Here is a 26,571-nt window from a genome sequence, read left to right on the forward strand (position 1 = left end):
CACCATCCAATGCTGTCCAGCTACACTCTCTCCTGCCACCACCTTACAGTCTCCAATTTCTTTTAGCTTGCATCTTCTACAAAGAATGTAATCCACCTGTGTGCACCCTCTTCCACTCTTATATGTCACCCTGTGCTCCTCCCTTTTCCTAAAGTAGTTGTTCACCACAGCCATTTTCATCCTTTTTACAAAATCAACTGCCATCTGTCCTTCCACATTCTTGTCCTTGATACCATATCTGCCCATTACTTCCTCATCACCTCTGTTCCCTTCACCAACATGCCCAGTGAAGTCTGCTCCTATCACCACTCTTTCATGCTTGGGCACACTCTCCATCACCTCATCTAACACACTCCAGAAATCTTCTTTCTCCTTCATCTCACAACCTACCTGTGGGCCATATGCACTGATGATATTCATCATCACCCCTTCAATTTCCAACTTCACACTCATCACCCTGTCAGACACTCGCTTAACCTACAACACACTTGTAACATACTCTTCCTTTAAAATGACCCCAACACCATTTCTCTTCCGATCCACACCATGATACAACAGCTTGAACCCACCATCTATGCTCTTGGCCTTACGTCCCTTCCACTTGGTCTCTTACACACACAATATGTCTACCTTTCTCCTCTCCATCATGTCAGCCAGCTCTCTCCCTTTACCAGCCATGCTACCAACATTCAAAGTCCCGACGCTCACTCCCAACCGTCTTGTTTTCCTCTTCTCCTGCTGTCTCTGGACACGGTTTCCTCCTCTTCTTCTTCTTCGCCCAGCAGTAGCCCAATTTCCACCAGCACCCTGTTGGCAACGGCACCAGTGGCACCAGTTAACTCAGGCCTCGACCAATCAAGTATGGAAATTGAATTTGTACTCTGCATCTTTGTTTTGGCTTGTTTTATGCCGGATGCCCTTTCTGACACAACTCTACTCATTTATCCGGGCTTGGGACCGGCACTCAGAATGTACTGGCTGCACACCCTATGTGGCTGAGTTATCCCAGCTATGCAAACAAGAGACCGAAAAGCTCACCTAACAACACACACAGATGAAGTATTGCTCCATTCTCTGCACCAGTCATCACTGCGCCACTAACCTTTCACATTTTAAGTCGTTGGTAGCTGCTATATGTCTGAAATTTAATTTGAGCACCATTAAGGAGAGGGTGATTGAATACTGCTTTTGCCCTGTGTTTTCTCCTTTCAGACTCACAGTGATGATGAAAGTTTAATGTGCACCAATTGAGGCTACTCTGTGTATAAATCTAACCTCTGTTTTGGATTGTCAGCTAATTCACCTGTGAGCACCCATGGACACACACTTTATAACTCTGTAATGTGTACTTACCTCTGACATATTTTCAGCACAATATCTCAAAAAGTCCAACAAATTTCCGTGAAATTTGGTGGAGAGACGAGGCTCATTCCAATGCAGACTTGATTCAATTTTAAAGCAGATGAGGATCCAGAATCATAATAATTTTTATAATATCTTGCATAGATTTCCCTGTTAGTCATTATTTGGTGAAACAGCGCCCCCACTTGCACTTCAGTTAAGGACAGCTGAACAGAAGACTGTGCACTCTAGTTTGTCATAATTGAACCAGCTTCAGTGAAAATGGTGCGTGTTATGACCTTTCTTTGTAATAGAATGATAATGGTTGAAATTGTGATGCTGTTTGTTTTTTGTCAAATTGAATTTGCCTTTTTTAATTACATTTTTTTGTTCCTTTGTTATTTTTTTTACATCCATTTGAGCATTTCATGAAAAGCATTATAAACTTCAAAAAATTTAATTTGCAGGATTTGCACCTTTATCTGAGTCCACAACAAAATGTAATTTCACCTTAAGCTTTATTAAAAACATCATAAAGTATGTTTAATTTGTACATATACATCGGTGAGACCCAAGTCAGCATGAGCAAAACAACACATGCATTTGTAAAATCACACAATGAATGTCACACACTTAAAAAAGTGCAACATCGAGTGCACAGATATTTCTGCTGATTAAAAGAAATGCAGTCTGATAAACAAAAGAACATTTTTTTTAAATATAAATTAACAACAATATGAAAAATAAAGAACACTTGGGCACATGGTGGTCTGTTTCAGCATTCTAAATGAACATCCAGAATGAAACCCTCATGCAGTCGGTGGTCCAGTCATGTTCTGCTGATGACCTGCTCACAGTTAATAATCATGAAGGCAGAGTTTTGTTCAATCCTGATCACTTTGGAAGCTAAGCCATCAAAACAAGCAACAGTGCAGTCAGGAACAGAAAAATCTTAATTAAGAAGCATTGAAAATATTGCTAAAATAATACTTTTCCTTTTTTTTTTTTTAAAGTGCAGTCGGAATTTCTTACAGACAGCATTCGAATCTCCTTTACAAAAATTAAAATAATCAAAGTTACATGTGAAAATCTTTTTTTTCTACTAAACTGTGTGAAATGACTATCAAAAAAAGTGTAACATGACAGACTTTGTAGCACACATGCACCCGACACCCCCACCCCCTCACCACTGTCCCAGGACTGGGCTTCTTGGCCACCCGATCTTTAAACTCGTGGAGCCGCCCCTGGTGATCGCTGGCGTGGACTTTGGAGGGAAACATACTGCGGGACACTTTCTGAGAGACGCAGACTGCTTCTGACGCCAAACGGCACAAAATGAACGCAAAACCTGAAAAACAAAAAAAACAAAAAACAAAAACTGAGTCCTTAAAAAACAAACTAACAACAATAAAAAAATTAAAGTCTATACACGCAATAATAAGTTGTTTTTTTAATCATGAATAACGACTTAGAAGACAAAAATTGGCCCGGAGAAATGATTTAAAGACGCGCAACAAATGGAGGGCGCACGGTGCGCGCACCGCACAGGGGAACCAGGTCTGATTTAGAACTTTATTCTAACTTTGCTTCAGCTGCGCTTTGGTAATAAAAACTGATTAAACACAAATTAATATTTCATTCATGCATGAGAGAATTTTTTTAGATATTATTACGCAGCGCGGGGCTGCGCAGTGCGCATTCGCAAGGCGGTTCTAAAAGTTATCAAAGGCGCGCAGTGCAGAAATGACTCCATCTAACTTCATCTAATGGTCCGGCTGCGGGTTTGATCCCTGCGCTGCGCAGAGCCGCTCCTCGGCCTTTTTTTCTACGACATGTGAGGGAGGGTGAGAAATGACGGCGTATAATTGATGTTTTCCCATGGAACAGCCCCTCCTCCCTGCGAGAACCAGGCTTACCCTCAGGTGCAAGAAATCTTTTAAGATTTTTTTTTTTTTTCTGGGTTTGTCTAAGCGAGCCAATGAAGTCCCTCCCCTATAGATCAGTGTTATAATACAAAGCAGTAAAAGCGCTTGGCTCACACAAGCGGCTGCAGCTCGACCAGAGATCCCATGTCTTTTAATTCCCTCACTACTTTTTTTTAAACCTTCCTTCGATGTGCCCCGTTATTACCATCTTTCCGAGGCGCTCATTTCCGCACCTGCCGCGGCTCAGACACCAGGCGACGGCTGCGTAGAGGAGGAGACAAGGAAATAAACGAGAGGCAGACGGCAGAGAGACAGCAGCAGCCCCGCGTTTGACATCTTAAAGGACATAAAAAAAAATGCTGCTCTGGACCAGAATCGCGCTGCTGGCTCTCATCTGCTTCTCCTTGCTGTCCTCCGGGATGGGATGCGGACCGGGCAGGGGCTACGGCAGGAGAAGACACCCGAAGAAGCTGACACCTCTTGCGTACAAGCAGTTTATCCCCAACGTGGCGGAGAAGACCCTCGGGGCGAGCGGCAGATACGAAGGCAAGATCACGAGAAACTCCGAGCGATTTAAAGAGCTGACTCCAAATTACAACACAGACATCATATTCAAGGATGAGGAGAACACCGGCGCCGACAGGCTCATGACCCAGGTAAGCACCAACCGCGCCATCACTGCATGCGCACCTCCTCCTCCTCCTCGGACAGATTGCGCACCTTAAGTGAAGCGTGTCTGATCTCAACTCTGCACAAGCGAGCCTTTTTCTGGTGCGTGATGCATGCGAGTTTTCAAAGGTGGAGTGATGTGCACGCAGACAGGCAGGACGCTAGGCCTTCGCGGCTGTGACAGTGGATTTAAAATATTAATGCGCCCCTCTCATCGTGTCTATATTGGTAGCTGCACGGCTCTATTACTTGTTTTACAGGCGCGCAACCGTGATAGAATTCGCAAATGTGACTTCGCTTTACGCAGCGCCTTTGAGTTATTCACAGATGCCCGTGGATGCGCACCGGGTTCGATTCTGGCGTTTTATCGCCGTGAGCGCATGAAAAGCATCACATTTATTTATTTATTTATTTATTTATCTATTTCCAAGCCTTCTCAACAGCGCCAGGACTTTACGCGAGCAGTGCGCACAGGACCGGGGAAGATGGCTTGATCCATCCTGCACTGACTGGCGATGCGTAACGCAGAGATGCTTCTGCGCAGGACGCCACATCGTTTCAAGATGACTTTTAGCACTCAGATGTTGGTGAATTATTCAAAGCGCTTGGGTGATATTGGCTCAATACTAATAAAAATGCCGGCGCTGCTGATGCTGAAGGTGATGGTGGCAGTGATACAGCAAGGCGCGCGCCGGAGATCCTGGACCCGTGCATGAGCACGGTGACAATTTCCAATGAAATATTCACCGCGTGAGGTTTCTGAGTCCTCTCGCGCCCTTCATTCCTCTCCTGCAACCATGGGTTTGCCAAAGCGCGCAGTTTAACAGAAAATGACAGTCGCGTGGTGATGTGATCCCCAAAGTGAGACTTAAGGACCAACGAGGTGGTGCAAATCACAAGAGGAGAAGTTTTATTTCGTTATTCATATGTTAGAATGACAGGTTCGTGCGCGCAGGGCTATGGCCTATTTTGGGGGCCATGAAATGACACCTGCGAGGAAATCTTCCTATACGTTGCCTCCTGATTTATATGTATTTTTTAATATAATTTTATAATACTCGTTTTATATTCAGTATTATAGCTTTTGGAGCGAACAAAAGGCAACGACTTGCACAATTCCAAATGAGAAATACATGAAATAGCGAAATAGCCCCTGCCAGTGACAGCACATATTTAAACAGGTGCTTTTAGCTGTGAAGATCTGTTAAGCGTGCATGATAATATATTGTCGTGTACGCGCAGGCGAGGATGATTCGTGCTACTGCCAGCACAACAATCACACGGGGATTTACGCTGCGCCAACAGTTCTTGCGCTGATCCACAGATTTACGCGTGAATCCAACCAGCTTTTACGCACGAGGTTTTACGCATGAATGCGGAAGAATGCAGGTGTTATATTTACACATTAAGCACGCCACGTGCCTGCAGTAACACGCGTGTGCAATTAATGGATTAATTAGTCCTCTGACGGCTTAACCAAGCGTGGTGACTCCAGGCGCCATCGCCTCCAAATAGGGTTTTGACCCATCACGGGTCCCGACGTAAATAAACTCATGCAAACAAACAGAAATTGCAGCTAAAAATAGGGAAACACGCTGTTATTTGTAAGTTCTTTAAAGGCACCAATGACATTTCACTCATTTAAAGTGAAGTTTCACTTTTTGAACATGCTGGTGAAAAATAAAACGCTGAAGGTGATCTAATGTGAAGCAAAAAAAATATATGGAAAATGATTTTTTTTTTCATTTCATTTCAAAGGAAAATAACGGGACACATGATTTGCAATAGTGTTGAGAAAATAAATTTACCTACAGCTCCAACGAGTCGGAAAAGCGACGCGCCGACAGCTGGTTTGCGCTGACAGGTAGCTGATAAGTGTTTTCCTCTAACCAAATCATTTGTGAAAAGATTAAGAGGGGAGGCTGTTGAACAACTTTACCCCGAGCACAAAGCGCCGGCCCAGCTGGGGCGTCCTGCTGCGTTTCACGGTGGCTGAGCAGAATTTGGCTCGATTTGCGGCACACGACCTAATGAATTAATAAACAAGCTTTACGGTTCTTGACTCCACCATCCCACTCAGAATGTGGGAGGTCTACAGTTCTACAAGTGTGATGTCCTGATATTATTTCGATCAAGTCCAGGAGCCGCATTTTTTTTTCTCTCACTTTCTGACTCTGTTGACTTATATCCTGTGATGTTTCACACCTCCGTCCGAAACTTCTCTGATTTAAGGAGGCAGGTCACGTCTCCAAGAGTTTGGAGGAGAAGAATAATGACGGTTTCCCTCCACTGCTCGGCTGAAAAGAGTCTTTGTGGCGTTTTATGTGACATATTGGTTTGGTGTTCAGAATAGTCGTCTTGGAGAAGGCCAGGCATCTTTATTGAGAGCGCGCAGAGGTTGAGGTACTGTGATTTATTAATAGGGTAAACTTCGGGGCTGTCAGGGCAGCAGCGGGAGCAGCAGCAGCATGCTCCTGGGGTTCATCTTCATATCACCTGCACATCAATTATTTATTTAAAGCAAGCACACGACTCGCGGTAAACAAACAAACTCATAAATCGTCGTGCGCACCAAGAGTTTGTTTTTAAATTACAGATCGCAGCTTCACATACTTTTCCAGGACCACAGATGAACACGTGATCCTCAAAATGAGCACGGGTGCTCGTTTCTTATTCTCCGTTTTTGTGCACGCTCTGCGTCAGATTGGAGTTTATCGGTGGGGTGCATGCGCGGGTGGAAAAGTGGAGAGTCCAAATTGGATCACGAGTTTAAAGTTTAAAGAAATCCACTTGGAGGCAGCATTTGTTTATTTATTTATTTATGTAAATATCATGCGTAATTGTGAGCCAACTGGTTAATTGATCCATTTTGTCTTTGCAGAGATGTAAAGACAAGCTGAACTCTCTGGCTATCTCGGTGATGAACCAGTGGCCCGGAGTCAAGCTGCGGGTCACCGAGGGCTGGGACGAGGATGGGCACCACCTGGAGGAGTCGCTGCACTACGAGGGCAGGGCCGTGGACATCACCACCTCTGACAGAGACAAGAGCAAATACGGCACGTTGTCCAGGCTTGCAGTAGAAGCCGGATTCGACTGGGTCTACTATGAATCCAAAGCCCACATCCACTGCTCTGTCAAAGCAGGTAGGGATGCGCGAAGGAGACAGTGCGCCACTGTGTGCAGGAGCAGTTTCAGACAAAAATCAGGGCAAATAAGGCGCACATTGTAATGTATTATATTTTTTAAAGTTGTTCAGTTTAGCCATGAAGGAGCTCAGCCGCAGGGTGAAAAGGGCCAAACGTTTGGTGACATCAGTTTGCGTTAGGAAGTCTTAAATCTACATCTCCATGAATGATGTATGTGCGCATTCCAGCCTGTGGCGCTATATGAGCGCTTCCCATGCAGCTTATTTCCTGATCTTACATCGCCCCACACCGTCTCCTGGTGGGAACTATAATCCTTTAACAAGACTCCTCGGCGTGACCTAGAAAAGAAAACCATTTTCTGGATTTTACGCACAAGAAACTGCTGCGCGCCTGAAACTAGGTGATGTTTTTGATTCGATATCATATTGTGAAACGAAAAAAAGTTGCTTAATAATGCGCCTCAAGGCTTAATGTGCCTTTGAAACTAAGAAAAAAAAAAGCATCTTTTTTGGGGGGCTAAAAATCTTCCTCAAAAGGCCCATTTTTCAAAAAGTCATTGACACAACAGGTCAACTTTTGGGTAACTGATCAGCCACGGAACTTTTTTTTTTTCCCCTCACACTGAAAAAGATCCCTCATTTATGATTCAGCACACACGTTTTGAGCTCACGGTACAGACGTGTCCTCAAGGGTCACGCGTCTTTACCAAAAGGATTTGGTTAAACAATGTGGAACTGGTTTGGGCCAAATCTGGTTTGTAGTTGTCACCTTATTTCATGCTCAGGAATCTTATAAGAAGATTTAAATAAAAAATAAAGCAACTTCTGAGGTGGACCCCTACCCCACCCCAAATTTTCGTTTTTTGTTTTTTTTTTTGGGTATGTGAAGAGCTTCAAGGCCAAAATTATTGTCATCAAGTGACAACAAAGCAGAGAGAGGTGCTAGAAAGAGGTAGAACAGAAAGCATTTAAGAGTCTAGAGGCCCTCATTTAAATTCAAATCTACAACTGGAGAGACTTGGAAAAGTGGCTCCGCTGGGTAAATAGTAGTTGTGAATTGTCACATAGAGGTTTGTGCACCTGAGTAAATATGGGAAGAAGAGCTGGGGGAGGCGAGAGCGTTCTTTACCAAGAGCTCCATCCACAAGCAGATTTAGAATGACAATAGCTGCTTTTTATTGGTTTTTTTAATTAAGAATGTGCCAAAGCTTTTGGGCCGAGCCAATACGCATTACACATGAAAGAGCCGACAGGCATCGTTATGCAAAGTGCATATGACGCAGCGTGAAGAGGAAAAGTCGCAAAACAAAGACAGTCTGTGGTTCGTTTATACGATTTCATCAAGCGGTTGTTTTGTTTTTTATTTTGTTTTTTCTTAACGAGATTTTATTTTATTTTCACAGAAAATTCAGTGGCGGCAAAATCCGGCGGCTGCTTTCCCGGATCCTCCTCCGTCACCCTGCAGGATGGGAGCAGGAAGGAGGTGAGAGACCTCCGAGCGGGAGACAAAGTCCTGGCGGTGGACGACGACGGGAACCCGGTTTACACCGACTTCATCATGTTCATAGACCGCGAACCGAACGCCAGGAGGATCTTCTACGTGATTGAAACCGACTCTGGCCACAAACTCACCCTGACCGCCGCGCACCTCCTCTTCGTCTCCCGCAACTCCACGGAGCGGCGCCTGTCCGCCGTGTTCGCCAGCGCCGTGCGCCCCGGCCACGAGGTCTTCGTGTTCGACGAGCGGCGGCGCCGCCTCGAACCTAAAACCGTAAAACGGATTTACACGCAGGCGCACGAGGGCTCCTTTGCGCCGGTGACCGCGCAGGGGACCGTGGTGGTGGATCAGGTCCTCGCGTCCTGTTACGCAGCAATCCAAGACCACCGCCTGGCGCACTGGGCGCTGGCACCCGTCAGGCTCGCTCACTGGGTGTCCTCGTTGCTTTTCCGCTCCCAGCCGGAGGAGCGCGCGCACGAGGATGGAGTGCACTGGTACCCAAAGGTGCTCTATCGATTAGGGACTTGGCTCCTGGACAGCCACTCGATCCATCCACTCGGGATGTCCGTGTACCCGAGTTGAAAGACTTGGGACCAGAAATGTAGGACACGCGAACTATTCCGTAGTAAAAAAATAAAATAATAATAATAATGAAAAAACAAAAACAACCAAACAAACACCAGAAAGGCCCCAGCGGAGTTGGGATATTTATTTCAGTGACTTTCCCCCATTTGACAGAATGAACGGAGCCTTAAAAAGTTTCTCTTTGAATAATTTATTCTCGTGTGAACTCTGCTGGCGCACAGATGGAGTCTGAAACAGTGTGACCAGCAAACTGTGTATAATCTATTTTTGTATATCCTAAATGCAAAAACGTTGGAAAAAATGTTTAAAAAAAAAAAAGGTGCAAAGAAGAGGTAGAAAGGAGCAAACTTTGACAGGCTGTAATGTTCATATATGCGCGTACACGCGTGCGCAAAGTGACTGTTATATTTTGGGGGAGAACAAACTTCACGGGGGTTCCATAAATTATATTTTTATACACAGAATTGTAAATTAGATTTTGAACAGATCGCTACCGAATCACATTTCGTTATTTGAAATAGTGTAAGATATGAGAATATATTTTAATTTAAATAGTTGGGAAAAGTATTGGAAATCTTGTACTGCTTTAAGAATTTTATTCTTTTTTGTTTGTTTGTTTTTCATTTGTCGGAAAGAGACAGATATTCTGCCTCATCTGCATTCTGTTTTTTTTTTTTTAATTTTTTTTTTCTTCATCTTTCGATTTTTTTTTCACTTCTGAAAAAATATATCAAATGCAGATTCTGACAATTCAGTAAAAAGTAGTACTGGAACACTTTTCGTTGAATAAATTAACTCCTGTAAATGTACTAAAAAATGTATTTTTCTTTTCATATTTTGTAATAGGTAAATAGTTTTTATAGAAATGACCTGCATTGGATGCACAGTTTGGATAGTATATTATAGCCAAGAACAAACCAGTTAACTTTCATAACAGGGCAAAAAAAAAAAAAAAAAAAAATGTGTCAAAATGTCTAGAGTTTATTATTTATATGTTTATTACAAAACGACATAAAGAAAATCTGAAAACTTTGCAGTTGTCTGTGTGAATCAAACTTAATCCACCTGCAGCAGGTTTGCAGTGACTCTCTGAGAACAAGCAGCGCATCGATGATTGAAAATCATGTTGATCGGTGATTACTGGCTGTAACGTGAAGTTCAGAATATTCAGCTGTGGTTTGGAAGATCTGCCAGCAGCAGTTCTCTCTTTGAAGTGCCTTTTGGAAGCTTGCGAAATGTTGAGAGGTCGTGTCGAATTTAACGAGGTTTGCTCTCCGCAAATAACTTCCAACTTGCAGACAAATTAAACAGGAGGGTGTTTGTTGGTCTTAAATGTGGCGGGGGGAGCTCAGGTCTCTCATCCAGTCCTGCAATCCTCTTAAAAATCACATCATGTTTTTTAAACCAACTTTTTTTTTCTTTTTCTTTTTTTTTGCTTTTTGTTGTGTTCCTGATCGTTTTTTGTCCTCTGTTAAATGGTTTTGTAATGATTTGTGAGCGGCGTGACTCTTAATCTGTACAAGTGGGACACCATGTGGCCATAATCTGGAAGTGCAATGCAAGAATGATTACACAAGTTTTGAAAAGTCTGTAAATTAAATATCTTTCATCTTAAGAGTGTGGGTCAAATAAAATGTCAGGATTTGGGCAATTATACAGGCCATTATTCTTAGCTCCCTGACTTTTTATAGACTAAATCAAATCAAAACAAATCAAATCAATAATGGTCCCATAATTATCTGCAGCCAAGTGGAAGACAGAGTTGTTCAGCTGGGAGTTGTAAATATTTTTATGAAGGCAGAGCTGAAAACCACAATGTGCTGCTGCAGGAAAAAAAAAAAAAAAAAAAAAAACTCAAAAATGGCTCATCGGATGAACTCCATTCAATTTTGGGCAAGATTTCCATCCTATAAATTTACACAACCCCAACTTGAATTTAACTGACTTGGGACAACATATATTTATTGGATGGAAATCCTGCCCAAAATCCAGTTCATCCAAAGAGTTGTGTACAGTATTATAGAGTAAATGTAAAAGGGGTGAATTACCGCTGTCCTGAAAAGAAGCAGAAGTATCCAAGCATCATGCCAATCTTTTAAATATATATACCCCCAAATTGTCTAAAGCCAGATTTCACATGGTAACGAGGCAAAATGAAAACCCTTCTGCAAGACGAGCGCAAATGCCGTTTCCTTCTTCCAGCTCGCTCACATTGTGTTTTGGTGTTGATATTGCGAGGTAGAAACTGTGGCGGCACAAAGCCGCCCGTCTCTCCAAGTGTGGTGACCTTGGGTCCCTGACGGACACAAAAGCATCGGTGCAGGGCCGCATTCCTCAGAGCAGGTAAACAGAACCTCCTCTAATCCCTCTGGGGGCCCTCAGTCTGCTGGAACTCAACAACAGCTTTTACAAATGTTGACATTTGCAAACATGAACAGTCTGGCATTCTGCAAAACAGAATTCCCCCCATTTCTCAGCGGCTCCTTGCAAATGGCAGCGCACCTTCTTTGTGGGTGGAATTTACCCGTCAGCGGCAGCAGCAGCTAGAGCGGAGAGTGAAAAAATCCTAAATAAGTCACCGCTCTTCAGGAAGAGTGCACAATGTGCAATAAAAAAAAATAAAAGGCCATACAAGCAGCTCAGTGACCTTGTGACCTTCATAAGTATTTTTCATAAGTCCATAAATATTTGGACAGTGACATTTTGGAAATTTTCCTCTGAACACTGCAGTGGAGTTGAAATGAAACAATCAAGATGTTCTTGAAGTGTCGACTTTTAACTTGCATTCAGTGTGTTTAACAAAAATAGCACATTAACCACTTACAAATTTCAGCTATTTTTGTTAAACATTGTTCCTTCATTTTAATAGCCCATAAGTAATTACACAAACAAAATAGGATTATTTTTTTAATACAAATCACTTTTACAGAGTTTTTCCTTTTCTTTTTTCTTTTTTTTAAGACAGGCCAGGAGATGGATACATTTCCAAGTTTTGGACTTCATTTACATGAATCATTAAGAAAATAGGGTATGATAAATTTATTGGACTGGACAGATTTTAAAAACTGAGAGCCCATTCAAGAAGGAGATGACTGAGGGAAGCCACCAAGACATGCCATGACAACTCTGAAGTAGTGATAGGGTTCTGTGGCAGTAAGCGGAGAAACTGTGCATTGTGAAATGATTGTCTGTAGCATCACAGGTTGTACAGCTTCACGGTGGAGTAGTACAGAGAAGGATTTTTACACATTTGCCTTCTGGCAAACTATAATTGAAACTCCACATCTTCTTTATAAGACAACTCTTTGCTGTTCTGCTCCACGATGAAGCTCTGACTGGTGACACCACAGAGAACAGTTGTACACTGCAGTTTCTCTCATCCTAGCCACAGAAGCCTCTGGTTCCCTCAGAGTTGTCATGGGTGTCTTGGTGGCTTCCCTCGCTAGTCTACATATTGCATGATCAGTCAGTTTTTGACAGCTTTCTATTCCTGACAGATTGGCCATAAAGTACCATGCTGTTTGCATTTCTTAATGACTGATGTGAACTGAAGTACAAGACATATTTGGTGACTTCGAAATGTTCATGTATCCATCCCCTGACTTGTCTAAAGAAAACTGACTGTAAAAGTGGCAGTTTAATAAGGTTTACAGCTGTAGTTTTTCCAGTTAATGGATGGCCTCTGAAAATGGAGGAACTATGGATAAAACAGTTGTAATACCTAATGGTTAATGCAGTTGTTTTTTGTTTTGTTTTTGTTAAACTCCTTGAATTAAAGTTACATTTTTCAAGCCTATCTTGTCTTGATTTCATCTCCATACAATACAAAATTACAGGGATTGTGTCACTGTCAGAATACTTTTGATCCTGACTACATATCATAAAAAAGCTCAAAATATTGCACTTCTTCCATTTTTGTCCTTTAAACATACTTTTTGCACTATTTTAAAGTCCATGAAGATGATCAAACATTGTCTTCTACAGACATTGTGCAGTTACAGTAGTGTTCAGAATAATAGTAGTGCTATGTGACACAAGATTCATCCAGGTTTTGAGTATATTTCTTATTGTTACATGGGAAACAAGGTACCAGTAGATTCAGTAGATTCTCACAAATCCAACAAGACCAAGCATTCATGATATGCACACTCTTAAGGCTATGAAATTGGGCTATTAGTAAAAAAAAAAAAAAATAGAAAAGGGGGTGTTCACAATAATAGTAGTGTGGCATTCAGTCAGTGATTTTGTCAATTTTGTGGAACAAACAGGTGTGAATCAGGTGTCCCCTATTTAAGGATGAAGCCAGCACCTGTTGAACATGCTTTTCTCTTTGAAAGCCTGAGGAAAATGGGACGTTCAAGACATTGTTCAGAAGAACAGCGTAGTTTGATTAAAAAGTTGATTGGAGAGGGGAAAACTTATACGCAGGTGCAAAAAATTATAGGCTGTTCATCTACAATGATCTCCAATGCTTTAAAATGGACAAAAAAAAAAAAAAAAAAAAAAACAGACGCGTGGAAGAAAACGGAAAACAACCATCAGAATGGATAGAAGAATAACCAGAATGGCAATGGCTCACCCATTGATCAGCTCCAGGATGATCAAAGACAGTCTGGAGTTACCTGTAAGTGCTGTGACAGTTAGAAGACGCCTGTGTGAAGCTAATTTATTTGCAAGAATTCCCCGCAAAGTCCCTCTGTTAAATAAAAGACGTGCAGAAGAGGTTACAATTTGCCAAAGAACACATCAACTGGCCTAAACAGAAATGAAGGAATATTTTGTGGACTGATGAGAGTAAAATAGTTCTTTTTGGGTCCAAGGGCCGCAGACAGTTTGTGAGACGACCCCCAAACTCTGAAAAATTGACGAAATCACTGACCGAATGCCACACTATTATTATTGTGAACACCCCCTTTTCTTTTTTTTTTTTACTAATAGCCCAATTTCATAGCCTTAAGAGTGTGCATATCATGAATGCTTGGTCTTGTTGGATTTGTGAGAATCTACTGAATCTACTGGTACCTTGTTTCCCATGTAACAATAAGAAATATACTCAAAACCTGGATTAATCTTTTTAGTCACATAGCACTACTATTATTCTGAACACTACTGTATGTGACCTTCAGCATCACCCTTCCCATTTTGGAGCACAAAACAGACTCTGGATCCACTCACTCAGCACACGTTTAGACCTATTACTATAAAAACATAAAGCCCAAGCACAAATCTGCCCTCTAAATATGTTGAACACACAGGAATGTGGGGCAATTTTGATGAATTGAAGTGCAGGATTCGTAACATCTGCCACCATTTATGAACATGTTGGCTTTTCTTCTACAAACTACAAACCAAAATATAGAACAGTCTCAACATCTCACCCCGTGTGCCATGATGACTCCTGACCAAACAACACAAACATTTGGAACCCAGCAAAAATTAAGCTGCAGAGCTCCCATCAGAACACAGAATTGCAAATGTTAGTTCCTAAACTTACCATAGGCCAACAAAATCTACTTTTGAAATAGCCTGAAGCTAAATGCACTGTTTGAAAAAACAGAACAGAGCTTCATCAAAAGTTATGTGGGCCTTTAAACAGTCAGCTGCAGTAACAAAATGTGTGAAGTATTTCCATAAAATTAGTATGATGCCTCAGTGGCATTCACATCTTCAGGTCCTCAGCCTTTGAGATCAAGACACATTTGTTAAGAGGTTATGGAGTTATGAGGACTGAAGGAGATGACCGGATGTCCTTGGTACTAGGTCTCTTTGGGAGGTCCTCAGGTACCACTGGGAATGACTATATCAAAGAAACGGTTACTTAGGGAGAGTCAGATGAGCCGTAATGCTCACATTGTGAGGGAGCGTCAGCTATAACGTTTTGGCCATGTGGTGTGTTTCTCTGTACTAGATCCAAGTCCAACACACAGGTGCCTCAGCGTTGAGGAGCCCAATAGCTGGAGAAGGCCAAGGGGACATCCATGTTTCACCTGGCTGCAGAAGATAGATGGTTATTTTAGAGTGATGGGGATGGAGCAGTTGTCTGCCTGGGTGGACGTCAGTTCCTGCTCCCAGATCTAACCAGACACTCAGTTACATTTTTATATCCATATTGTGTGAAAGTCTGCAAAATAACATTAAATATAGTAGGCAGAAACCCATGTGACTTACATGTAACCAGCACACACACACACACACACACACACACACACACTCATTCACTCACAGTTCAAATAATCTATGACATATAAAGTGGCATAGTACTTGCAATCAAAGTCTGAAATCAAAGTTCTCAAAAACACAGAAATCCAAAATTAATATTTTCTAGTTATTTAAACCCCTGGTAACACATCTGGGAGAAATTGAATCATGGGTGGCTATGGATGGTTATTGATACAACTGGACTGTAAATTGTCTTCTACAGAATGATATACTCAAAGTGTAACATCAAAGTTTTCAAAATAGATTTCCCCCCGCAAAATCACTAATCCATGACCACCACGTCATATCTCATGTCATACCATGTAACAAACGTGTTACTATGTATTGCCCCTTTCAATTCCAAGGGTCTTTTTGAGGCCATATCAAAACTATTACCAGAAGCACAGTGTTCTGGCCTGCCGCCAAGCTTGCTCAGTCCCTAACATAAGAGTTTTATTTAAAAAAAAAAAATTTAAAATACAAAATTTAAGTATCAACAGAAGTTTGTTTTGTTTGCCCTCATCACAGGGCAGTTAAAGTTACAGCCAATAACATTTTTTTGTTGTTGTTGTCAAAAATCAGGTTTTTCACCCTTAAAATATGCATAAGTATAGGATAGTAACAATGCATCATCTAGTAATCATAAAGACAAAAGATGCTGCTGCAATATGGAATCTCGATGTCCACACTTAGTGCAACTATAGTGCCTGGAAAAACTTTGACGTAGGGTCCACGTGCGACAATGACAGACTGATCATTCATTACGTAGACATGCATTGCATGTGAGTCAAAAATTACATTGTTGATAGTAATTTAACTTTGAACTGTGGCACAACATAAAATATGAATGTGAACTTTTTGTTGGGGAAGTCTTCTCCTGCTCCCAAACACCACCCTTATGACTGGACAGTCCAAATTTGTGACCTGCTCAGTTTATGATGCTACAAATGTGAAAGTGGAAAAACTGTGGACATGCATCAGAGTGCATCATGAAAACGACACCACTGAAGGTTGAATCAGGACATTGTTTGGTGGACCTTTAAAACAGTGGCTCCAAATCTCACACCTCGAGACCTTTAACCTGCACATTTTCTATCTCTACCTGTTCTACCAGCAGCCAATTGGGTCAGTCAGGTATCCATTAGCTCTTGATTGGCTGTGCAGAGAAATGAAAATGATGCAGGTTAGGGGTTCCAAATGAACAGGACTGAAACTGTTGTTTAAACAATGAGGTATTAGTCAATGATTTTATACAAAGATACGGTGCATCCGGAAAGTATTCACAGTGCTTCGCTTTTCCCACATTTTATGTTACAGCCTTATTCTATAATGGATGAAATTAAAAATTTTTTCCCAAAATTCTGCACACAACACCCTGTAATGACAAAGCGAAATTTAAAAAAACTTTTTTTTTTTTTTTAGATTTTTGCAAATTTATTTAAAAAACAACTAAGGAATCACATGTACATAAGTATTCACAGCCTTTGCCATGAAGCTCAAAATTGAGCTCAAGTGCATCCTGTTTCTACTGACAATCGTTGAGATGTTTCTGCAGCTTAATTGAAGTCCACCTGGGGTAAATTCAGTTGATGGACATGATTTGTAAAGGCACACACCTGTCTACATATAAGGTCACACAGCTGACAGTGCATGTCAGAGCACAAACCAAGCATGAAGTCAAAGGAATTGTCTGTAGACCTCAGACAGGATTGTCTTGAGGCACAAATCTGGGGAAGGGTACAGAAACATTTCTGCTGCTTTGAAAGTCCCAGTGAGCACAGTGGCCTCCATATTACGTAAATGGAATACGTTCAGATCCACCAGGACTCTTTCTAGAGCTGGCCACCTGTCTAAATTGAGTGATTGGGAAGAAGGGCCTTAGTTAGGGAGGTGACCAAGAACCAGATGATCACTTTGTTAGGGCTCTAGCAGTCCACTGTGGAGAGAGGAGAACCTTCCAGAAGGACAACCATCTCTGCAGCAATCCACCAATCAGGCCTGTACAGTAGTGTGGCCAGACAGAAGTAACTCCTGAGTAAAAGGTACATGGCAGCCCACCTGGAGTTTGCTGAAAGGCATCTGAAAAACTCTCAGACCATGAGAAACAAAATTACCTGGTCTGATGAGACAAAGGTTGAACTCTTTGATGTGAATGCCAGGCAACATGTTTGGAGAAAACCAGGCACCATCTCTATTCCCTACAGTGAAGCATGGTGGTGGCAACATCATGCTGTGGAGAGTAGTCAAGATTGAGGGAACGATGAATGCAACAATGTACAGAGACATCCTGGATGAAAACCTGCTCCAGAGTGCTCTTGACCTCAAACTGGGGCACTGGTTCATCTTTCAGCAGGACAATGACCCTAATGGGACAATGGCACACAGCCAAGATATCAATGGTAAATGGACTGCATTTATATAGCGCTTTTCCATCTGAATCAGATGCTCAAAGCGCTTTACAATTATGCCTCACATTCACCTCGATGTCAGGGTGCTGCCATACAAGGCGCTCACTACACACCGGGAGCAATAGGGGATTAAAGGCCTTGCCCAAGAGCCCTTAGTGATTTTCCAGTCAGGAGGCGATTTGAACCCATGATCTTCTGGACTCAAGCCCAACACCTTAACCACTAGACCATCACCTCCCCCAAAGGAGTGGCTTCATGACAACTCTGTGAATGTTCTTGAGTGGCCCAGCCAGAGCCCAGACCTGAATCTGATTGAACATCTCTGGAGAGATCTGAAAATGGCTGTGCACCGACCCTCTGCATCCAACCTGGTGGAGCTTGTGAGGTTCTGCAAAGAGGATTGGCCAAAACTGCCCAAAGATAAGTGCATCAAGCTTGTGGCATCATATTCAAGAAGACTTCAATACTGAATATTTATCTACACGATTTATTAGTCTTTTATTTTTCATGAATTTGAGAAAAAAAACTTTATGTTGTTACTATGGGGAGGTGATGGTCTAGTGGTTAAGGCGTTGGGCTTGAGACCAGAAGATCCTCAGTTCAAATTCCAGCCTGAATGGAAAATCACTAAGGGCCCTTGGGAAAGGTCTTTAATCCCCTAGTTGCTCCCAGTGTGAACACCTTGTATGGCAGCACCCTCAAAGCACTTTTGAGTGTCTCATGCAGATGGAAAAGTGCTATATAAATGCAGTCCATTTACCATTAGTAGAATTTTCAGAGAAAAAAATCAATTTACTCCATTTTGGAATAAGGCTGTAACATAAAATGTGGAAAAAGTGAAGTGCTGCGAGTACTTTCTGCATACAGTGTAAACATTTAGCATTTTTAGTTATACTGGGGGTTTTACACTACTCTGATTTTCCCCTTACACACTGGGAGGTTTCACTGCTGCCATCTAGTGTTTCAAATTGCAACCAAACCAATAATTGAACCTTGCCCTCCCTTACATGCATGCAGTCAAGTGCTTGCAACAAATTTTAAAGGAAACCCGACATGATAGAGTACTGAGTGGCATCGTGAATATAGATGAGGAAACTGAAGTTATCGTGTTGAATAGTTAAAATCATCAGACTATTAAATGTCAAGGTTAGAAAGCTAGCCAGAGGTTCAGTGATGTCAGAAAAGCACAAGTTATTGAATGAACGATAAAACATACACACACCGTTATTGAAATCGACACTGCTAATCCTAATGTGTTTTTTTTTTTTAATGAACAAATATGATAAAGTGGGATGGAGGAGTAACGTCCAAGTCTGTGTTAGCTGTTTAAAAATTGCAGGCTCCTCTGTACAAAAGTGCTCATGAGTGTGCATTATCATGCAACGTGCATAAGCATATGGATTTTCCTGCATCCTTCATCCTTTGAGAACACAATTATAAAGTAATAAAGCTCAGCTGACCCGTACAGACTGCTGATAAACCACAGAGCAATAGTGTGAAATATGGATTTGTCATGGTGACTTGTATTAAAGTAATAATCACTGAAATTTTGATGCAGCGTTGCAGTGAAATGCTGAATGCATGTGTGTGTGTGGGGTTGTACGTTAAGGTGAACAGAGCACGTCAGAAGCAGACAACCTTTGTCACTTTGTGCTCCACTTGTGGCAGCCTGGTGCAGACTGCACAGTGGGGTTTCACTCCAAAATATCAGGAGTTGAGGATGGAGATGAATGTTTGCTCCGAGCCTTCATCCTGAGGTGAGCGTGGGTGGGACAGTTTCCCGGCCAAGCTGCAGCAGTCAGAAGAGGTGCTGTGAACTGAGCCTGACACTGCAGTAAAATGTATTTTGTAGTAGTATTTGAAATTTAACACCTTTGTTTTCATTCAGGTCCACTGGCAAGTTACTCCTCCTCCTCTTATCTACAGCACAGGTTTTGTGATCTGTTGGACCCCTATTCGAAGGATACTGGACCTGTCTGAAACCTTACCACTAGATGGTGTGATAAACCTTTATTCAGGTAAGGGCAGGGGTGGTGGGCCAAGTGGGTAGTGCGCTTGGTTTCAATGCAAGATCCCCAGTTCAAACTCCACCCCTGACCATTTCTCTATGTAATGTGGAGTTGCATTAAGAAGGGTATTAGGTGTAAAAACTGGTGCAAAATCAACATGCAGATCCACCTCAGATTTGCTGTGATGACCTCGAGTGAAAACAAGGGATCAGCCGAAGAGACTTTTTACTTTCATCCAGTTAAGGCTCCAGACTGAAGGCCTTCAAGTGTTTCAGAAACCGAACCCCCAGTTTCACCAACAAAAACAATTCAATGAAACTTGTGCACATGAAAAGGTTTATTCCATGACAGTTTTGTAATTACATCACAAAAATTCATTCTCTTTGAATTCCTTTCTCTCCTCAACAATTATCTCTCAAGAAATACAAAAACCACATTATACAAAGTCAATACAAACTGCTGTGATTTCACAATATGGCAACACATGATGAATTCACATCATTCATAAAACTGTCAAAGTGCATTACAGGAAGACTGCTGCAGTCAAAACTCACAAGGTTGGATTTTCATTCAAGTCTTTTTTTATTGTTTGTTAGCTTGGTTTTTGGTGCGACATAATGTTCAAGATGGAAGAAAGCACAGAAGTGACTTTTTCAAAATCCAACCGAACAATATGTGAAGATGCTGGGAGGAGCGTTGGAGGTGTGAAAGCCAGAACGTGGCTTTTTACAGTTACATGTCTGCTGTGTGAACCCAGCTGTTGACACACAGATGGAAACTTCCAGCCACGGGACTAAAACATGGTAATCCAGGAAGGCCGCCCTGCTTGATACAAAAGCTCATTCAACAGCATGAAGGACAAACGTTAGAGAAACAGTGACAACAGGGAAAGCAACGAAATGCCGCTGATCCAAAACTCTCAACGTGGCTGTTTTGTAAAGAAATGAAATCAGAAGTGAAATCAGTCAATCCGATGTGACACCTGGAGGGAAAAACAAAATCCTGTAAAGAGCTGGAGTTAAAACAAAGCAGTGACAAAGCAGCATGGTGGAAACACCTCTCCTAGACTCCCAAATATGCAGAGGGAACATTTTTAAAGAGGCAGATTTAAAAAAAATAAAATAAATAAATGTAATTTTGTTTTGGTAACGCCTATGGTGGCTGGTGATAACATCAAGTAATATTAATTATTACTGTACAGTCCTGCTAAGAATGACTGAAAAACACTCAATTTAAAGTACATTCATTCATTCATTCAAATGAAGCAATTCTCTAGAATACGAATAGCAAATAAATATTTTAAAATGAACAAGAAAAAAGGTTTTCACACTTTCACTGGAATAACAAAATATACCCATAACACACGTTACTGACAGACTATGATGATGAATTCATATTAATTCCTCACTTTCACAACCAGCTAGAATTTAGTCAGGTGATGGACACATGAATATTTTTAAATCACTGAATGTGCATCTTGAATTTCATGTACATCATTCATTAAGAAACACAAACAGTTTGGTACTGTACTGTGCAAGTTAACCAAGTGACTGTCCAAGTCGGAGAGGAGTGAGGGAAGCCACTCAGACAACTGAAGAAGTTATAAGTGTCTGTGGCCACGATTGTAGAAATTTTACATTGTGCAAGTTTTGGCTGTTCTACAATCACTCATAACTTCATGATGGAGAGGAACAGAGAAGGATTTTAAATATGAGGAAAACCGGATCAAACACTGGCTTGTGTCTCTCATGCGCTATAACTAAAATTTGACATCTTTTTAAGAAAATTCTTCCCTGTGCTACTCCAGCTATGTAACTGGCGATGCAGCCCACAAATGTGAACTATGCAGTTTCTCTAATCACAACCACAGAAGTGTGTAACGTCTTTACAGTGGTCTAGGTTAACTTGCTGGCTTCCCTCATGTCTCCTTCTTGCACAGCTAGCCAGTCTCTAAGAACTGCCAACTTCAGAGTTTTACCATACAATAACACACTGCTTGTATATGTTAATGACTGCTGTAAATTAAGTCCAAGACATATTCAGTAACACGGAAATGTTCATGTATGGTCCACTGACCTGTGTAAGAAGAACTGGCTGTAAAAGTGATGACTTGTATGATTTGGAGCCCATAATTACATATGGGCTCCAAAAATGAAGGAGCCATGAAAAAAAAAAATGGCTATAATTACTAAATGGTTAATGTGATCCACAACCCCCCCCCCCCCCCCCCGAAAAAATAAATAAATAAATAAATAACAGTACACTACAAAAGCATCTTGATTGTTTCAACTCTATCATGATGGTGTGCAGAAACAAAAGTACAAATGTTTGCACTGCTGTCCACTTACTTATGAGCCTGCTGAATAGCTTCATGGTGACGTGGCACAGAGCATTTTCTTAAAAACAAAATGTGAAATTTCATCTACAGTATGCTGAAAGCGCACTGTAGACACGCCTAGATTTGATGTCTTCTTGTAAAAAAAAAAAAATTCTTCTCTGTTCCCCTCCACCATGAACCTGTGACCGATGGTGACGACTTATATTAATATGGCTTACACTTATGTTGTCCAATAGGATCTGAACATGGAGGCACAGCACATAAAAATGGCTGTAATTGCTAAATAGGTAATGTGGCATTTTTCTAAAACCCCTTGAACTGAAGCTAAAGTTCTGCACCACATGCTCATTTTGATCACTTCAACTCAACTCCATTGTGGTGGTATACAAGAAATATATATATATATATATATATATATATATATATATATATGGACCTGATCGTAATCATGTCAATTCTGTGCCTTGCCACATTCACAACATCATGGAAACACAGTGGGTCCTGGATGGTAACCACCCAAGCAGACAACCAATCCATCCCCACATCTCCAAAATAACCATCTATTTGCCGCAGCCAGGGTAAGTGTCAACGTCCCCTTGGTCTCCTCCAGTCACTGTGGTCCTCAAGACTCAAGACACCTGTGTGCTGGATAATGCACAGAGAAACATGCCACATGGCCAAAATGTCAAAGGTGAAGCTCCCTCAAAATGCAAGTGATAGTCCTCAGCCGAGTCTCCCAAAGTAACCACGTCTGACACAAAGTCATTCCAGCAGTATCCTCTGAAGAGAAAATGTATCAGACAGTCATTACTTTAGGCCACTGGCTAGCATCCAAGTCTCACAAGCAGAACTAGGACCCTAAATACTTGGACCTTTGTTCACCTTCCAAGATATCAACATTACCATACACCTGTGTCCAGTGACCTCATGACTCCATCAGCTCTTCCTAGACCTATCTCCATCTCAAAGGCCATTAGGCTAATAACCCAGGAACATGAGTGTCACTGCTGAGATAAGTGAATGTCTCTGCAAGTTCAACAGTTTCACCACACACGGACAGACTTCTGGTGGCCAATTCCAGGTCATTAAAAGCCTGAATTATCTTAGTCTTCAGCTTCTCAAGTGCTCCAATCACACATTTCAACTGTAAAAAACTGGTTCATTCACATTTATGCATCAACATATTTCAAAAGGTAATCCTAAAATTCAAGGGCATCAATAATTCCGATCAGGACTGTAGAAGAATGTCTCTGAGGATTATTTGAACTGTCAGTATGTCTACAAACAGAAGCAACGTCATTAAGCCACAGAGTGGAAAATAAGACGGGCGATGCAGCACATTACGTCAAGGCACATGAAAAATGCCGGGGAGCAAAACACCAACAAAACAAGCTCAAGTGAGTTAACTTTGCTTTGTTACTGCCATGGTGCCCCACTGACCCGCTCTGAACAGTGTGCAGCAGATGTGTGTGTAGCGTGACAGCAGCAGATACACAATACACTCAAGAAAACTGTAGCAGGAGCTACATATGAGCGAGCCGGCTAAACATTAAAACATTAAATTCAAACTATCAAGCTCATTAGTATCGAGTAAACTAAACAAACTCATATCCAAGTACAACGCAAAGCTACAATAATAAACTAGAGATCTGTGCTCAAGCTCACAAATAATGCCCCCCCCCCCCCCAACGTACCAGCATTGATGTATTACATATTGGTCGTAGTAAATGTTTTCTGATAAAATACCTGGATTCACAAACTCTCTACATGCAAATGACTAATTCCTTCATGGACATCTATAAATAGTGTGCTGCAACTGTGTGATGTTTCAATTAAATCCACCAAATGGTTTAGGAGACTCTTGGACAGACAGGGTAATTCCTATATAGCCCCCTCCCCTCAAATTTTTCTTGCTGGGGTCATAAACAGTCAAAATAAATAACCACTCTTTTAGCTTTTCTACCCAGCAACAATACATTTAGCTGAGAGCAGCTGTGAATTGTATTTATCCCCGGTTTAATATACGGCACATAAAGACGAGCTGCACGCCTCTGAATCTCAACCCTTCGAAAACTAGATCACAAAGTGGACACTGTGACACATGTGCATGATTATTTAGAACTACCATATTTTCCGTAGCAGAGTACAAGTTGCTCATGTCCAAAAAATGTCTCTGAAAGGGGGGAAAATGTACAACCTCAATTCCAATGAAGTTGGGACGTTGTGTAAAATGTAAATAAAAACAGAATAAATGATTTGCAAATCCTCTTCAACCTATATTCAATTGAATACACCACAAAGACAACATACTTAATGTTCAAACTGATATACTTTATTGTTTTTGTGCAAATATTTGCTCATTTATCATAAATATCTTGTCTTTGTGGTGTATTAAATTGAATATAGGTTGAAGAGGATTTGCAAATCATTTTATTCTGTTTTTATTTACATTTTACACAACGTCCCGACTTCACTGGAATTGGGGTTGTATACAAGTCACAATTACCACTCCGTGCAAGAAGCAGCAAAATGAATTTAATCGCAGCATTATTTATTCATAAAGGCACACAATGTTAAGGAGCACAGCTAACAAACTAATGTCACTATATGAGGCACAAAACACGTAAACTGTTTTTATCCACTGAACAGATACTCATGTGTCAGGCGTACATGCAACGCAATGAAACGTTTGGAAAATCGGTGCATTATTTATTTATTAATAACACAAACACTGCTTTGGGAATCAGAAGCTAAGAGCTAATGAATGTTTTTGTTACAAGTGCAAACCGCAAGTAAAACGTTTAAGTCACTGAAAAGACAATCGTTTATGAATGTGCAATGCAATGAAGCATTTGTAAAGTCTTTTGTAAAACATTTATAAAAATGTATTAACGCACTGTGAATAAATTCAAATAAGGTTTCTTCCAAACAGAATCCCTCTTTATTCAAAAACTGTGGTATTCCAATTAAAACAGAACACCCCACCACCACCACCACCACCTTTTCTCAATGGTATGTTTGAGTAATAGGAGAAGACATAGTTAGCTGCTAATATATAACCCTAAGTGTTTGGGAAACCTTTTCATAATAGACAACAGACTGGATTTTATGAATCTCCAGAGCGTGAAGTCAGCGGTTGGGGAATTTTGTGCTTCGTCATTTAATAATTAACAATGGATTATCACATGTAGATCGAACATTTTGAGCCCAGCACAGATGTTTGTGGATTTCTTATGGATTACTTTTGTATGTGGAAGTTTTCCTGACGTGAATGACAGTGGTCCAACAAAAGGTGAGTTTAGTTTAAGTCATCTCGCCGTGGCATTTAATTGTTACTGTTTACGTTCCGTTTCTCTGCTGTGCGCTGCAGTACCGTGCGGGGACACGTCCATTTAATCGATCATTTGTGTCATTCGACTGGACACTTTGCTGTTTGATAAAGGCATTTATTCATATTACTTTGCGTAAAATGAGCATGACTGCTAATTATATTTTATCTCTGGAGCCCAACATGAGGAAAAGCTCAAAATCATGACACATCATGATCGCTCATGTAACAAATGCTTTAAGTGAGACCCGAATCGGTTTTAAACTTGCACTGAAAGTAACTGAGCCCATTAGGAAGTTTCTACCTCGTAAAAAACAAAACAAAAATGCAGGTTAATGTTGTTTCTTGTGTCCACTGTAATGAAAATTCTTAATCGTGAATCGTGATCACCCCCCCTATAAATTCAGTGGACTATAAGTTGCAGGACCTCAATATAGTAAGAACAAACAACAAACAAAAAAAACGCCACGACTTATACTCTGGAAAATAAGTTATGTAAAAGAATGTGTTTGGGCAGAATGTGTCATACATGCACTTTGAAGTTCTGTTTTCACCTTCGTCTCACTAACTTGTTTGGGGGAAAACAGATTAATAACTTCGTACAGAGGGCACTAGAGGGCATTACAGCAATTTGAGCTCTACCACAACCTATCACTAAAGTTTAAATAGATGTCACAAAATAAATCAGGAGAAAATTGAGTGTTTCTATAACCAGCCACCTTCTACAATGAAAAGAAAGAAAAGAGGGGGAAAGGGGGGAGGGGAAGCTTTTTGTGGATCATACCAATGATTATGCATGTCTTAGTTCTGTCTGACCTTGTGTAGTTCCATTTCTATATTTCAGAATATTTGCAACTGAATGCGGTCAAAAAAAAAAAAAGGACAAAAATTTCACAGATTAATACAAATGCAAATCTGAATTTTTAAATCCACTTTTGATTTTTGTTTTTATGATGTAGAAGCCTGAAAACTACTTGCTAATAAAAAAAAAATCTGTATAGACACTTTTGATGTATTTAACTGTGAATAGTTCAGAACAAATTTACCACAGTTTGAAAATCACTTTTATAAGAAAATGGACACACACAAAAAAAAAACCTGATTCTAATTAGCAGCAGAAAAGACGG

General features: G+C 41.1%; 1 protein-coding gene across 1 annotated transcript; it reads left to right on the top strand.

Annotated features, from left to right (window-relative positions):
- Positions 1 to 3,211: 3,211 nt before the first annotated feature.
- Positions 3,212 to 10,196, top strand: shha (sonic hedgehog signaling molecule a). The gene is made up of 3 exons (XM_034168315.1): positions 3,212 to 3,922; positions 6,817 to 7,078; positions 8,484 to 10,196. The coding sequence occupies exons 1-3, from the start codon at positions 3,623 to 3,625 to the stop codon at positions 9,158 to 9,160; spliced, it is 1,239 nt and encodes a 412-aa protein (XP_034024206.1). The 5' UTR covers positions 3,212 to 3,622; the 3' UTR covers positions 9,161 to 10,196.
- The last annotated feature ends 16,375 nt before the right edge of the window (positions 10,197 to 26,571 follow it).

The sequence above is a fragment of the Thalassophryne amazonica genome, chromosome 1, assembly GCF_902500255.1.
Source record: "Thalassophryne amazonica chromosome 1, fThaAma1.1, whole genome shotgun sequence".
In the NCBI taxonomy this organism is placed as follows: Eukaryota; Metazoa; Chordata; class Actinopteri; order Batrachoidiformes; family Batrachoididae; genus Thalassophryne; species Thalassophryne amazonica.

What these genes read in the sequence shown, in the direction of transcription:
- shha (XM_034168315.1), top strand. Translation starts at nt 3,623, where the DNA reads ATGCTGCTCTGGACCAGAATCGCGCTGCTGGCTCTCATCTGCTTCTCC. An exon ending in CCGACAGGCTCATGACCCAG is followed by an intron (nt 3,923 to 6,816) that starts GTAAGCACCAAC and finishes TTGTCTTTGCAG; the next exon opens with AGATGTAAAGACAAGCTGAA. An exon ending in CCACTGCTCTGTCAAAGCAG is followed by an intron (nt 7,079 to 8,483) that starts GTAGGGATGCGC and finishes TTATTTTCACAG; the next exon opens with AAAATTCAGTGGCGGCAAAA.